Source organism: Rhipicephalus sanguineus, unplaced genomic scaffold, assembly GCF_013339695.2.
Source record: "Rhipicephalus sanguineus isolate Rsan-2018 unplaced genomic scaffold, BIME_Rsan_1.4 Seq10031, whole genome shotgun sequence".
Classification (NCBI taxonomy): Eukaryota; Metazoa; Arthropoda; class Arachnida; order Ixodida; family Ixodidae; genus Rhipicephalus; species Rhipicephalus sanguineus.
This window is the reverse complement of record NW_023614146.1, coordinates 117,277-133,422: the sequence shown is the minus strand read 5'-3', so window position 1 is coordinate 133,422 and position 16,146 is coordinate 117,277. Positions and strand designations below refer to the sequence as shown.

The 16,146-nt window shown below is 47.3% G+C and overlaps 1 protein-coding gene across 1 annotated transcript; it reads right to left on the bottom strand.

The window, feature by feature from the left end:
• Positions 1-1,612: 1,612 nt before the first annotated feature.
• On the bottom strand, positions 1,613-11,011 carry LOC125756475 (uncharacterized). The gene is made up of 3 exons (XM_049411315.1): positions 9,055-11,011; positions 8,344-8,400; positions 1,613-1,743 (listed from the first exon to the last, which is right to left on the bottom strand). The coding sequence occupies exons 1-3, from the start codon at positions 10,994-10,996 to the stop codon at positions 1,613-1,615; spliced, it is 2,130 nt and encodes a 709-aa protein (XP_049267272.1). The 5' UTR covers positions 10,997-11,011.
• Between the last annotated feature and the right edge of the window lie 5,135 nt (positions 11,012-16,146).

The window sequence follows — 16,146 nt, the reverse complement described above, 5'->3', positions numbered from 1 at the left end:
CAAGCAAGTGTACAAAATCAGGAAGTTTATTAATGAGACTTCTGGCATTTATACTCAGAGTACACACCTTATCATGATTTGGTCATTTCGTGCCATGAGATGTAAGAGTAGAGCGTTTAGAAGACTGGTGGATTTTACTAATGAGTTGGAAATACAATCCGAGTCATACCGTGCGTTATCTACATACACATGATCGTACTTTAATTGCACAGTGGAACCGCCATTCCTAAAGGATGCAGTGGCGTCCCATAGTTTTAGGCGAATAATCCGTATGTGTTCGGAGAAGTCCTCCGTAATCCGCATGTTGGAACCAGTTAAGTTCGCCAAGTCGAACGTTAGGTCGAGTGAGCCCTCGGGCAGTGGGCAGAAAACGTGCTCCGATTTTAGAGGATTAGTCGCAGCCGACCCCGCGCCACTGTTCACTTAGTCCGATAGTTTGCTGCTTTGCGGTAAAAGAACCATTAGTTTCAAAGACGCGCGGCCGTTCCGCCGTGTCATCTGGAGGGGCACGAGAGTGGACAAAGAGCCTGCCCGACGGCGTGCGCCGTTTGCGGCTTCGGGGGAGATAAGAGACACGGGCCATGGATTGCGCGGCGCGGAAGACGAAGTTGCTTATGCATTGTTGGCAATCCTCGGACCAATTTGTGTGTTTGCGAGCAATGTCACCGCGCCATACCAGCTGTACAGCGGTCGTCTCGTCGCGTGTAGGCATGCCACATGCAGTAGCCCGAACCCTCCGGGTGCCGGCAGCTTCATTGTCTGAATGGGGCCTGGATACCGACAAAGCGGACTCTTCGGCGGCGCGGGTCTATGACTTCATAAGGACAACAGTGAGCAGAGGTCCCGCGTTGACATTGCGTGGGGCGAAGGGCGAGATAACTTGTTCATTGTTGGCAACATTCGAACCAGTGTTGTCGTCGCGAGTGATGTCGCCGCGCCAGGCCAGCTACACTGAAATGTACGCATGTGTAAACAGGAGAGCCCTGGGGCACTGCTGTAAGTGTCCCACAGTGTTACGTGAACGATGTGTCGTGGAAGGCGGGCTCGAAAGGGGGCGTGTACACTGAAGGTGCCCCGCCTCTTTTTCTATCGTCCGATATGATACACTCATTGGTAGAAATCGAGCGAGGAGATTAAACAATGGTGCCGCCCTACATCGCGAGTGTTTATAAACGGGTGAGTGTGTGAATGAAGGAGGAGCGCGAGCCGGGCATCGGCCGCCGCTGGATAGTCATGTATGTTGATCTGATCTGATCTTGACTTTTTGCTTCTAATAAACAGTTTTGTTTTTGGAAGTTGGCCTCCCTGGTTGCAAGCTGTCTCCGGACGACAAGGAAGAGGCATCCCTAGTAACGGGAAAACGCCTAGCCTCCCACCAGCCTGGACGGATCTTAACTGGTGCCCTGACCAGGATCGTCTGACTGACTTGCTGCATCAGGGCAGGTGAGATCTAGTGATTTCTGCTTGGAAGGGTAGAGGCCCCGACCAGCTTCCTGCGACGACACCCAAGCATAGTCTTCGGGCAAGGAACCGGCGACTGAAAGGTGCGGGTCCTGCTGTATCGACTAGCAGCGGCGTCGCTACTACGACGGTGAAGGACCACGAACCGCTGTCAAAGACCCGGTGGATCGACTGAGCGACTTCTCGGCTCCCGACGTTGGAGGATTTCGACAGGCGTCACCTGCAGACGGCTCGCCAAGTGGCTGCGGCGCATGAGCTCAGGTAGGCCCTGCCCTATTTTCTCTGGGAGCACCATGTCGGTTAAAACGCGGGCACAGACGCAGCGTGCAGCGGGGGAGATAACCGCTGCAACGGTGTTGACCGAGACAGATCTTGCGAGCGTAGAGGCTTCGGAAGTGCATAGGAGTACTTTCGACTCGAGTGATTCGGATGCTGCCATACGGCTCAGGGAGAAGGAGCTGGATCTAGAAATGCTTAGGATGCGAGTTCAGCTTCAGACGTTAAGGCTGCAAGAACAGGGTATTCATGAGAACGAAGGCGGACTATGCCAAGGACTTAAGGCCAGTACTTCCCATAATGCCTGAATCAGATGACCTAGCGCCATCGTGGTTTAAATGTGCGGAAAGTGTGCTTAGGAACTGCGACATTCCACAGGATGCTGCAGGCGCTATCAGTGTACCCTTTCTTAATGAGAAAAGTAGGACCCTCGTTGCAAACAAATCGGAGGCCAGAGTTTTGTCATACGATGAAATCCGCGAGCTAGTGCTCTCGGAATTAAAAATGACGCCCGAGGAGTATAAGCGCAGATTTTACGCCTGCCGGAAAGGCAAGGAGAGCTGGGGACAGTTCGTCACACAATTATACATAACCCTCGACTATTATTTGCGGAGCCGGAACGTAAAGAATTTGGAAGAGCTTCGCGCGCTCATGATCTCTGACCGTGTGAAAGAGATGTTATCGCATGAGGTATGGGCCTATGTCCTCCAGCATGAAACAGGCGAATGGTTTAGGCCGAGTGAGGTAGCTGAACTCGCCGAAAAGTTTGAAGAAAGTAGAGCTGGGTACTGTCAGACAGGAGCCGCCGCGATTACAATTACGGCAGAACCGAAGCCACGAAAAGCGGCAAGCGAAAGCGTAAATAAAAGTCGGGAGATTGAGCAGCGCCCTCAGCCGAAATGTTACGGATGTGGAAAATTCGGTCATGTGCAGTGGAACTGTCCTCAGGCTAAGCCGAAGGCAGCGACCGAATGGCAGAATGGTAAGGAGCCACAGCAGACGATGCTCGCGGGAAGGGCTGTTTTCGACTTTAATAGGGGGAAAATGGGACCCAGAGACTCGGCGTCGGAATCTAGACGAGCGTGGGTAGATGTTGTGTGCGGGAGGCGTTTGGTGAAGGCCCGTCTGGACTCAGGAGCCGAAATAACCATACTAAGAAAGAGCCTACTACCGGAGAGATTCGTAGGAGAACGCAGTAGAAAGGTACGCCTGCGAGGAGCGTTTGGGCACACGGTCATAGCAGACCTCATGCGGGTACCTTTGAGTTTACTCGCAAGAAATGGTGGGACTAGTCCGCAACTGGTGACATGGTGTGCTGTTACCGATTAGTTAGCGCAGGACGTTGATGTCTTACTAACTCCCGATGCTTTTGAAAAACTCCAACGTGAAAGAAAAATAGCTGCCGAACACTCGAAGCGGGTAGCAAAATTATACGATGAAACACAACGCAAGGAGGGCAACGACGGAGCTTCGGTGCTGGTAGTTGGGTCAACCGAGGGTGCAGGGCAGGATAAGACGGAGGGACTGGGAAAGGAGGAGTCACCATTGGACTCTCCAGAGGAAGGTACGGCCGAGCCAGCGTTGGCAAAGCGACAAGGAGATGTAGAGAAGGGGAGTTGGCTGGCGTAGACAACGTTCTAGACCCTTCTAGTGAGGTTGCTGTGTACTCTGATGAGGAGTGGGATGAACTCCTGGAGTATGTAGATGAGAGGCTGTGCGCTGTTAAAGATGTTAGGATTACGGTTAACCCTTCTAATGGTAACATTGCACAGCGAAATGTGAAAAAACCGAGTCATGTAGCGCAATCAGAGTCGGATTAGTGGGACCTAGGGCGGGTTCAAGCTATTCAGCAGCTCAAAGCACCAGTGACGAAGAAAGAACTTGTAGAGCACCTGGTTTGCTGAAGTACTGCAAGGACTACATTTCGTCATACTTCGAAATAGTGCGCCTTCCGACCGATCTTACTTATTACAGACGCCATGCATGGTCTGTATCGTCAACAAAACTTAGCGTTGGCATCTGGGAGTGTGACATGGTGGGCCAAGGAATGTATAGGGTGGTGGCCTGACCTGCAGACCCTGTTGTGTGTTGATGTGTGGTGCGGAACAAACATTCTTGTACACTATTCATTTCATGTTATCTTGTGATTACAATGCCGTTTGTGTTCAATTATTCAATGTTAAAGTGTCATGGTCTATTGCATGTTCTGATAATGTGTTGTGTGTACAACAAGTGTACTACAACATTCTCGGTGGGGAGGAGTTAAGTTCGCCAAGTCGAACGTTAGGTCGAGTGAGCCCCCGGGCAGTGGGCAGAACACGTGCTCCGATTTTAGAGGATCAGACGCAGCCGACCCCGCGCCACTGTTCACTTGGTCCGATAGTTTGCTGCTTTGCGGTAAAAGAACCATTAGTTTCAAAGACGCGCGGCCGTTCCGCCGTGTCATCTAGAGGGGCACGAGAGTGGACAAAGAGTTCCCCGACGGCGTGCGCCGTTTGCGGCTTCGGGGGAGATAGAGACACAGGCCATGGATTGCGCGGCACGGAAGACGAAGTTGCTTATGCATTGTTGGCGATCCTCGGACCAATTTGTGTGTTTGCGAGCAATGTCGCCGCGCCAGACCAGCTGTACAGTGGTCGTATCGTCGCGTGTAGGCATGCCACATGCAGTAGCCCGAACCCTCCGGGTGCCGGCAGCTTCATTATCTGAATGGGGCCTGGATACCGACAAAGCGGACTCTTCGGCGGCGCGGGTCTATGACTTCAAAAGGACAACAGTGAGCAGAGGTCCCGCGTTGACATTGCGTGGGGCGAAGGGCGAGATAACTTGTTCATTGTTGGCAACATTCGAACCAGTGTTGTGGTCGCGAGTGATGTCGCCGCGCCAGGCCAGCTACACTGAAATGTACGCAAGTGTAAACAGGAGAGCCCTGGGGCACTGCTGTAAGTGTCCCACAGTGTTACGTGAACGATGTGTCGTGGAAGGCGGGCTCGAAAGGGGGCGTGTACACTGAAGGTGCCCCACCTCTTTTCCTATCGTCCGATATGATACACTCATTGGTAGAAATCGAGCGAGGAGATTAAACAATGGTTCCGCCCTACATCGCGAGTGTTTATAAACGGGTGTGTGTGTGAATGAAGGAGGAGCGCGAGCCGGGCATCGGCCGCCGCTGGATAGTCATGTATGTTGATCTGATCTGATCTTGACTTTTTGCTAATAAACAGTTTTGTTTTTGGAAGTTGGCCTCCCTAGTTGCAAGGTGTCTCCAGACGACATGGAAGAGGCATTCCTAGTAGCGGGAAAACGCCTAGCCTCCTACCAGCCTGGACAGATCTTAACTGAACCCTTCAGCTTAAAGCTATTCTTCAGTACCTTAATCGTTTCGCGGAAGTCAAGAAGTTTAAGAATGACCGGGCGAGGTTTACTACCAAAATATCTACCGATCCTGTGGAATCGTTCGATCTGCGGAAATTCAACCTTAGGTGTGTCTGAAAAAAATCTTCGACAGACTGACCTGTAAAGAATCGCTATTTTCATCTTCCGATTCCTCCAGACCGTACATGATAATGTTGTTTCTGCGCGAACGGTTTTCTAAATCATCATTTCGAGAAGAAAGTTTGTTGACTGTAGAAGGCAGTAGTAACAACTTGATGTGGGCTAGTTGGTTCATAATTAGAACAAATAAAGTAACAGCGCGAATGAAATAAGGACGACAAAGGAACGAAGACCACGGGACAAGCGCTGACTGCCAACTGAATGTTTATTTCAAGAAAAACCAGCCTTTTATACATTCTCAGAATGAACATGCGCACAACAAACACTAACTAATCACACTCTCAATCTTTCTTTCAAGAAGTTTATTTCTCTCTCCGAGAGTAGAAGAGAGGGCGAACTGATACACTTATCACCTTCGTTATGGATCCAAAAGGCCTCTAAAATTTCCCTTTCCTTCTTAGATTTCCCATTTCCTATAAATTTCGTTTTTTTCAAACATGGGAACACATGCGCACTTCTTACAATGGTCAACTAAATGACTGCCATATCCATTTTTTTACATTATTGCAGTGCTGACGCGCGCGATCGTTGAAACATTGTCCAGTCTGACCTATATAAACTTTTCCACAACTCATGGGAATCAGATAAACCACATCACTCGTGCATTCACTGAAGCGGGTTCTGTGTTTAGTGGAGCATGCGGGAGGCTTGTTTCTTGGTTTCATGCGTGCACATATCGAGGACAGCTTGCAAGGCGCACTGAAAAGCAAGTTAACATTGTGCCTATTTGATACTTTCTTAAGATTGTGTGACAACTTGTGCAAGTATGGAACTACGTGCACTCGTCTCTTGTCTTGCCCTTTTTCTTTTTTGCGTGGTTCTGTTTTCGCTCTCTGCAGGATTGTTTCGCACACGGACGTGATGACCGAATGGGGGAAGCCTGCGTCTCGTAACCGTCCTAGCTGAATCCTCAGGCTACGCGCGCATTCGTGCTCACATGACTTATTCAATGCCGCCTTAATACAGGTCGTGGCTATGCCCCTCTTAATCAATTTGGTCTGTGCGCTGTCATAAGGCATCAATGTTTTCTTTGATCTAGGCTGATAGGCCCAGCATACATGGTTACACGATGAAAAACACAGGTTGATGTCAAGGAATTGAATTTGGTGACCATAATGTTAACTTGCTTTTCAGTGCGCCTTGCAAGCTGTCCTCGATATGTGCACGCATGAAACCAAGAAACAAGCCTCCCGCATGCTCCACTAAACACAGAACCCGCTTCAGTGAATGCACGAGTGATGTGGTTTATCTGATTCCCATGAGTTGTGGAAAAGTTTATATAGGTCAGACTGGACAATGTTTCAACGATCGCGCGCGTCAGCACTGCAATAATGTAAAAAATGGATATGGCAGTCATTTAGTTGACCATTGTAAGAAGTGCGCATGTGTTCCCATGTTTGAAAAAAACGAAATTTATAGGAAATGGGAAATCTAAGTAGGAAAGGGAAATTTTAGAGGCCTTTTGGATCCATAACGAAGGTGATAAGTGTATCAGTTCGCCCTCTCTTCTACTCTCGGAGAGAGAAATAAACTTCTTGAAAGAAAGATTGAGAGTGTGATTAGTTAGTGTTTGTTGTGCGCATGTTCATTCTGAGAATGTATAAAAGGCTGGTTTTTCTTGAAATAAACATTCAGTTGGCAGTCAGCGCTTGTCGCGTGGTCTTCGTTCTTTTGTCGTCCTTGTTTCATTCGCGCTGTTACTTTATTTGTTCTAGAAGGCAGCTTCTCAATTTGGCAACGCAGTTCGTCGTAAAGTGCAGCATTGTGAGAAGGCGGCGTCTTCTCTAGAACAGTTAGTGCGATTCGATAGCCTCAAACCGGGAGTTGACAGAGTTGCGCAATTCCACATCTTGTTCTATTTTCTTCTCACCATATAGAATTTGAGAAAACACTTCTCAAACAGAGCATTGATTGTCGGGATCAGACCTTGATTAGAATCCGTTCGAGTAGGAGAACCTGTTCGCGATGTAAGCCCTGAGTTAGCCAAATTAGCCCGAGTTAGCATTTGCGAAGGTCCCAGGTTAAACTCCACATCGCCGCAAGAGACTACACAGACCATGCACAATATCAGCATATGATAAAGTAAGCATATATGAGCAAATGTGGGGGCAAGGTACCAGCAGCAAACATCGATCGTCAGAACGGAGGAAATAGGCATTGCTGAGGTAATGTACCTGCTGGTGTAGGAAAAAACGTCCCCGGAATATACGTCCCCGGAAGATACGTCCCCTGAATAAACGTCCCCGGAAGAAACGTCCCCGCTGGCATGGCTCTCTAGGAAAAAAAGTCCCCAAGTGAAAAATTTACCGAAAAACGAATCCTGTGAAAACTCACTTGACAAAACACTGCATTCTTTATTCGGCACTTCGCAAATTTTTGGCCACATTGTGTTCGAAAAAGAATGAAGGTAATACCGAATCGTATGTAAAATAGGCCTCAGGAAACCTTCAATTTTCGTAGTCCCGGCAGTATAGTCCTCATACAGGTTGCGAACACGCTGCTGCATGGCCATGGCCGCTGATTTGCTCTTCTTCTGTGGGCATGCACCGACTGGAGACTGGGGCAACTTTTTTTTTATTGTCACGGTGGCTTCTTCCGAGCGCAAGGCGTCAGACCCTTACAAAAATACATTTAGGCACTCTATAGAATAAACACATTTTTAGACCATCTATAGGCTGTCTAAATCTGTTTTTGTAAGGGGAGGCCCTCCACACTGTTGGGCGGCTGTGGTGCGCGATGCTTCCCAGCCTTCTGTTCCAGGCCTCCGCATGATTGTTCGTCCTGTGTCCTCCATCAACAGTGGCCGAGTAGGCGTTCCACATAGCAGTAAACTTTCATTGAACTGCAATCTTCGCGCGGATCTTTTTTTTTTGCATTGAGAAATAAAGACTTGGCTACTTAAAGGCGCAACGTTTGAGGGCCCCCGTATGGGGACGTTTTTTCCGACAATGCAAATGGGGACATTTTTTCCAGGGACATTTTTTCCGGGGACGTTTATTCAGGGGACGTTTCTTCCGGGGACATTTATTCCGGGGACGTTTTTTCCGGAACCCTGTACCTGCACAAAGAACAGACAGCGATTAAGCATTGTGCTGGTGCTGCTGTCACCTGCCCCAATGAAGCGATGCAATTTCGGCGGCGCTTTTATATCCTTGACCACAGACGTCACATCGCTGTGCGTTTTCAGAAGTACGCAGTCATGGATGATGTCACCGAAGAATGTTGCCGGCATGCTTTCGAACGAACCATGGCTTTGCTCCGAGAGAAGGACAGAACAGTCGGTGCGCACGCAAGCCGAAACTTGCACGTGTCGATCAGCAACCGGTGAACCATCAAAAACCGTCGAAGATGTGGCTACCAAGGGAGCTGCCAGGCCAGCGCAAAACTGCACAAGGAACAGACAGCGATTAAGCACTGTGCTGGTGCTGCTGTCACCTTCCCGAATGAAGCGATGCACTTGCGGCGCCGCTTTTATATCCTTGTCCACTGACGTCACATCGCTGTGCGTTTTCAGAAGTACGCAGTCACGGATGATGTCACCGAAGAATGTTGCCGGCATGCTTTCGAACGAACCATGGCTTTGCTCCGAGAGGAGGACAGAACAGTCGGTGCGCACGCAAGCCGAAACTTGCACGTGTCGATCAGCAACCGGTGAACCATCAAAAACCGTCGAAGATGTGGCTACCAAGGGAGCTGCCAGGCCAGCGCAAAACTGCACAAGGAACAGACAGCGATTAAGCACTGTGCTGGTGCTGCTGTCACCTTCCCGAATGAAGCGATGCACTTGCGGCGCCGCTTTTATATCCTTGTCCACTGACGTCACATCGCTGTGCGTTTTCAGAAGTACGCAGTCATGGATGATGTCACCGAAGAATGTTGCCGGCATGCTTTCGAACGAACCATGGCTTTGCTCCGAGAGGAGGACAGAACAGTCGGTGCGCACGCAAGCCGAAACTTGCACGTGTCGATCAGCAACCGGTGAACCATCAAAAACCGTCGAAGATGTGGCTACCAAGGGAGCTGCCAGGCCAGCGCAAAACTGCACAAGGAACAGACAGCGATTAAGCACTGTGCTGGTGCTGCTGTCACCTTCCCGAATGAAGCGATGCACTTGCGGCGCCGCTTTTATATCCTTGTCCACTGACGTCACATCGCTGTGCGTTTTCAGAAGTACGCAGTCATGGATGATGTCACCGAAGAATGTTGCCGGCATGCTTTCGAACGAACCATGGCTTTGCTCCGAGAGGAGGACAGAACAGTCGGTGCGCACGCAAGCCGAAACTTGCACGTGTCGATCAGCAACCGGTGAACCATCAAAAACCGTCGAAGATGTGGCTACCAAGGGAGCTGCCAGGCCAGCGCAAAACTGCACAAGGAACAGACAGCGATTAAGCACTGTGCTGGTGCTGCTGTCACCTTCCCGAATGAAGCGATGCACTTGCGGCGCCGCTTTTATATCCTTGTCCACTGACGTCACATCGCTGTGCGTTTTCAGAAGTACGCAGTCATGGATGATGTCACCGAAGAATGTTGCCGGCATGCTTTCGAACGAACCATGGCTTTGCTCCGAGAGAAGGACAGAACAGTCGGTGCGCACGCAAGCCGAAACTTGCACGTGTCGATCAGCAACCGGTGAACCATCAAAAACCGTCGAAGATGTGGCTACCAAGGGAGCTGCCAGGCCAGCGCAAAACTGCACAAGGAACAGACAGCGATTAAGCACTGTGCTGGTGCTGCTGTCACCTTCCCGAATGAAGCGATGCACTTGCGGCGCCGCTTTTATATCCTTGTCCACTGACGTCACATCGCTGTGCGTTTTCAGAAGTACGCAGTCATGGATGATGTCACCGAAGAATGTTGCCGGCATGCTTTCGAACGAACCATGGCTTTGCTCCGAGAGAAGGACAGAACAGTCGGTGCGCACGCAAGCCGAAACTTGCACGTGTCGATCAGCAACCGGTGAACCATCAAAAACCGTCGAAGATGTGGCTACCAAGGGAGCTGCCAGGCCAGCGCAAAACTGCACAAGGAACAGACAGCGATTAAGCACTGTGCTGGTGCTGCTGTCATCTTCCCGAATGAAGCGATGCACTTGCGGCGCCGCTTTTATATCCTTGTCCACTGACGTCACATCGCTGTGCGTTTTCAGAAGTACGCAGTCAAGGATGATGTCACCGAAGAATGTTGCCGGCATGCTTTCGAACGAACCATGGCTTTGCTCCGAGAGAAGGACAGAACAGTCGGTGCGCACGCAAGCCGAAACTTGCACGTGTCGATCAGCAACCGGTGAACCATCAAAAACCGTCGAAGATGTGGCTACCAAGGGAGCTGCCAGGCCAGCGCAAAACTGCACAAGGAACAGACAGCGATTAAGCACTGTGCTGGTGCTGCTGTCATCTTCCCGAATGAAGCGATGCACTTGCGGCGCCGCTTTTATATCCTTGTCCACCGACGTCACATCGCTGTGCGTTTCCAGAAGTACGCAGTCATGGATGATGTCACCGAAGAATGTTGCCGGCATGCTTTCGAACGAACCATGGCTTTGCTCCGAGAGAAGGACAGAACAGTCGGTGCGCACGCAAGCCGAAACTTGCACGTGTCGATCAGCAACCGGTGAACCATCAAAAACCGTCGAAGATGTGGCTACCAAGGGAGCTGCCAGGCCAGCGCGAAACTGCACAAGGAACAGACAGCGGTTAAGCATTGTGTTGGTGCTGCTGTCACCTGCCCGAATCAGTGCATGTACCACGGACGCGCGCAGCAGCGTGTGTGATACTGCCTTCAGACGTTTATGTAATATACGTAAATAATTGTGCTCATCGATCTGCAACACAGAAGAGCTAATGTTGATCAGTCATGCTCTCGCGCATGTGCGACGCCCGCCGTCTCTTTAAAATGCATATATCGTAATATATTGTTCTGCAAGCCTAGATTACGATGCAGGCCAGCAACTAAATTGCACGGAGAAATGAGAACTGAGGTTCAAGAGCTGTTTTGCGCACGCCGGTAATTTACGAACCAAAGCACAGTGCCCATCTTGTTGACGAAACAAGTGCGCGTCGATACATTATTTTTCTTCGCTCAGGTAGATGATAAATTTGATTAGAAATTGTGTAGCCTTGTTACCGCCATATTCAGGGCTCCCTCGTTGCCTGAACAGCCCACGAAGCATTGAGATGTCTTCGCAGAACGAAGATATAAACCACTAGCTAGCACCTTTAAGGCTGCAGTATGCGACTGGTTTCGTTTTCGCACCCAATAAAACATGGCGGATTAAGCTTATTGGATTGTGGACAGATGGCGCTGTACATTTTGAATATGCTTTATTGGCGTCTATAACTGAGAACATCAATGGGAGGCCTTTCTCCAACAGAATTTTGGTTTGGGCGTCGTGGTTCATGGTCGAACTCTCGGAGTACAGTGCTAATAAACAGACGGCCATATATTAAACGTTATAGACCAAATGACAAGTCTCAGCTGACGTGCCGGTGAAGGTTATTCCATATATACACCAGTTATCGCTCACTATTAGGCGAATTGCTAAAAAGCACAACGTTCAAGTTGTATTTTCAGTGTCATGTTAACCTTCGAAGTTGTATGCTTTGACTAACAGAGACAAGCGCCGGCTGGCATCACATAGCACCGGAACAGATTTACAGCACGCGTTTTTAACGTCGTTTACACCTTTCTCCTGAGTTGTGGCCGCTAGTACATTGGTCACACTGGTCGCTGTTCTAATGAGAACGCCAAAGCGAATTGTTTGAACGTGCGCAATCAAACACGTTGTTTTATGGGTGAGAATCGCAAGCACTGTGACTGCTCCCTTGATTTTCACCGCACGGAATTTTTAGAGGTGGGAGATAAAGTGGAGAGCGAAATTGTTTTTTTTTTCATCCATGTAGCAGGGTACAAGTGCGTTAGCGTTTCTGCCCGACGTAGAGACTGAAACATTGTATTCATTGCGTCGTTATTTCACGCGCAGATCTTGGTTTTCAAAGTCTGATTTTTTGATCCTGTTTATGCCTTTTTACACGAAGCGTTCATGAGTTGTAATGTTTTTGTTTATGTTTGCCCCTAGTGTTGTTTCATTCCGGCATGCATGCTTCATGTGAATCCTCTGCTAAACAAATTCTTAAAAGATTGATTTTAGTGCTTGTAGTCATTACTCGTAGAGCTTGACATATCAGAACAAATTTTGAGCTTTAATGACACATATATATTTGCTTTAGTGATGGCAATAAAGATGAGTTGTAAGTCAGCACCTGTCGTTGGTACTATGTGTCTCTGCCCACGTGTTTTTTAGTACTGCACCCCGAAAACTCAACCTTCTCTCCCGTACCTTCCGAGACATCCAGAGACAGGTTCAAGGGGCGAGCTGACAGGAAGCACAGCATGGTAGCCTGCGTAGCTGAGCCTCTCTCAGCCCTCGCCTCTTGTATGATTAAAATTGTTACTTGTCGAAAAGGAATAAACGCCCGACCCCAATAAAAACACTTTCAAAACAAACAATGCCTTTTCTAAAATGCCTCCTCCCGACCTGACAGGATTTCAAAATTGTTACTCATTTACTCAGTAGTGCGATAGAAATTTCATTTTATACTGCTACTTTCGAAATGCGCCCGTCATTACCGCTCCTTGGAGAAAAACTGCAGCTAGCTCCACTCTGTGAAAGCCGTCGAGACGGATAAAGTGATGTCCCCTTTCATCAGGCTAACCCTTACAAAAATTCTCATTGAAAAACCATAGAGAAGTTATTGAGCAATGTCAACAGATGGCACTGAAAATACATTGCGGATCAATAGAAAAACTGTTGAGAAAACTGTTGACCAGTATTGAAAATTGGCCCGCGACTTTCAATTGAAAGACCATTATGTAAGTCAACATCGATATATCGTTGAGAGGAAAAGAAACGCCAATTGAAAATACATTGTGGATCAATAGAAAAACCGTTGAGCAAGCTATTCACCAGTATTGAAAATTGGCCCGCGACTTTCAATTGAAAGACCATTACGCAAATCAACATTGATTTATCATTGAGAGGAAAAGAAACGTCAATTGAAAATACGTTGTGGATCAAGTGAAATTTCGTTGAACTAGCTGTTGACCAGTATTGAAAATTGGCCCACAACTTTCAATTGAACGACCATTAAGGAAATCAATATTGATTTATCGTTGAAAAAACGGTGAACGTCAAATTGAAGCATTGTTGATAGGGTTTTCACATAGCCTGACTGAGATCATTCTTGATTTGGGAAAACGGCCAAATGTAAATGTAAGTACATGTGCACTGCAGGCCTAGCTAGGTCACCTTGGGCCTGCAGTACTTAAGTGCCTACATTTTCATTTGCCCATTCTTTCAAAACAACAATAATCTCAATTACGCGACATAGCTTCAGATTGCTGCCAGCTGGAATAAAACCTTTAACATCATCGTTTATGAATACACTGCTTGTTTTTCACACGCTGTAAGGTGCAGCAAAGGAGGTAATGTTTAAAACTTACTCAAATCTGTATTATATCTCGAACTCTATCACAGCCAAAGCTATATACCAGTCTCCTCTACCAACAAATATTCACACAGGTCATATTTTAGCAGTGTACATGGCTCCCTTTGTCCAGTCAGGTAGTGTTTGCAGGGTGTAAACACCTGTGAGTAAACGACACTTATACTTGCACCCGAGGTTGGCGACACCAAGGCACATGCCAAGCATCAACACATTAACGCTGCCATGAACTTCTCTTCTTCTCTATCAGCTTGTTTTAATGGACACTAGCCGAGTTTCCGTGTAACTTGGGAAGAAAGAAGAGAACAGTTTTCTAAGTAAAATATTTATTTTTAAGCAACAACTTTTGTTCAAGTTCCTAAGTATTTGTGGTTTGACATAGCGAGAACTTCCCACTGTAATGTGCAAACTGCATCCAAGTTGACAAAATAAGTTAAACACTATGTAAAGCACCACTCTAATACATAAATTTTAGACAACTACAGGTACCAGAAGGTAAAAAAGAGCATAAACACTGCTGACAAGGCACACACTACGGGAAGAAATGTGCTGAAGGAGTGAACAAGGCTCATACTGGTTTCAAAGCCCAAATTCAAGGATCTTCAAGGATTCCTATAGAAGGTTCTTGGAGGATGGAAGGCAGCATCAGAAGTATCAATTTTCTGCTCTAACAAAGTTTCCAAAACAATACGGGCAGCTTTAAGCATTTGAAGTAAAAAATGGGATTCAGCCAAGTGAGAACCTAGAGACAATGAAGCCAAGGAAAGTATAAAGCACATAATTCGTAGGCTTTAACTGTAGAGTAGTAATTATGACATAAATGGAAAGGAATTAAAGAGGATGAAAAATCAACTTGCTGCTGATAGGGACCAAATCTACAACCTTGAGATAATGCGTCCGATACTCTACCTGATCATATTAGCTTCCTGCTGTGCACAAAATTCACAGCATTGATGCAGCTGCTGGGACATCTTTTATATTAGATAAGTAATCTTGTTCAGTTCCCCCGTCTCACTTTTTCAGGCATTGAGAAACTGTTCAGTTTTATGACGGTGATGTATGACGCTTCTACTTTTTCCAAGTACTGACCTGCTAAACAAAATAGTAATGACTGCTTCAAAATTTTATCCCCAATTTTTACAATTTGATCGTTGAATACATTTTTGACTCCATGCAGTCATCATGCTTCTCCTGTTTTTGGGCTTTGATAACAATTGAGTCAAGTGCGAATTGGATTTATGCCAGTAGAGCAATGAACTCAGCAAACATCCTCTACATATAAAGTCAAGGTTCTTGCCTACACAAAAGAGCAATAACAATCACTACATGGGAGTCAATCATTAAGCCTGAGCAGCAATGCCATCAGCTTTAGTCAGAAGTACTTGGTTTCTAGCATGAAGCATCAACTTTTTTTCACATTTTGCCTGCATTATAGGACAGTGGATGTTTGTTGAGCTAGAAGATCTTTCACACGTAGTGAGCTTGCTATAGAAGAAGAGAAGCTAGGCGCTGGAAGTTAAGTCGAGTCCCGAGGAGCCAAATCAAGAGAAAGGGGGAGAAGGCAGAGCGACACTTGCGGAAACGAAATGAATCATCGGTCAAGCAGTGATGCAAGCAAGGTAAACACAGTAGCGGAATCATCATTGAGCACGACATGTTCCCTGAGTTTGCTAGACAAATGTTTACAGAACACAGAAAGAAATTAGTATTGTCAATATTGGCCACTATATGCTAAGAAATTCCAAAGGTTTTCAAGGGTTTCAGGGCTTTAAAAATGTACTTTTACTTTTTCAAGGGTTTTCAATCGTTTCAAGGACCTGCATGCACCCTCAGTAAAGGAGCAGATCACAATTTAAAGTGGAATGTGCGCCCTATGAATACCACCAAAATATGGGATTGCAAACTTGAAGCTTGATTGAGCGCTCACTTAATGCAACTGCACATAAACTTACACATTACAATATTGCAACACTTGACTAGTGAATGCAATTAATGTTAAATTAGCGTAACGCGATTGTTCGTACACTTGCACATTATAAAATCACAGTCGTTCACTATTGGTAGCACCACCGCTCTTCATCTGTTCAGGCAACTTCGGTTTCCTCGACAGAAGTGGGGCCAAGGTGTTCTTTACATTCGTGGCCAGCGATTTGTGACAGATGAAGCCTGCGACAGAAGGACAGGACACTTATAACTAAAAGTTCCACGAGAAAAATATAACAAACTTTGCACACGTCACGATGAAATTATTTGATTAGTTCTGTATGGGTATAACTGCAGTGCATGACCAGCACATTGCGTTCCCCAGTAAAAATGCAAAAGAGGGCAAGAACGAAAAGCACGCTGTGCC

What these genes read in the sequence shown, in the direction of transcription:
- LOC125756475 (XM_049411315.1), bottom strand. Translation starts at nt 10,996, where the DNA reads ATGCTTAACCGCTGTCTGTTCCTTGTGCAGTTTCGCGCTGGCCTGGCA. An exon ending in GCATCGCTTCATTCGGGAAG is followed by an intron (nt 8,401 to 9,054) that starts GTGACAGCAGCA and finishes TCATTGGGGCAG; the next exon opens with GTGACAGCAGCACCAGCACA. An exon ending in GTTCTTTGTGCAGGTACAGG is followed by an intron (nt 1,744 to 8,343) that starts GTTCCGGAAAAA and finishes TGGTGCTCCCAG; the next exon opens with AGAAAATAGGGCAGGGCCTA.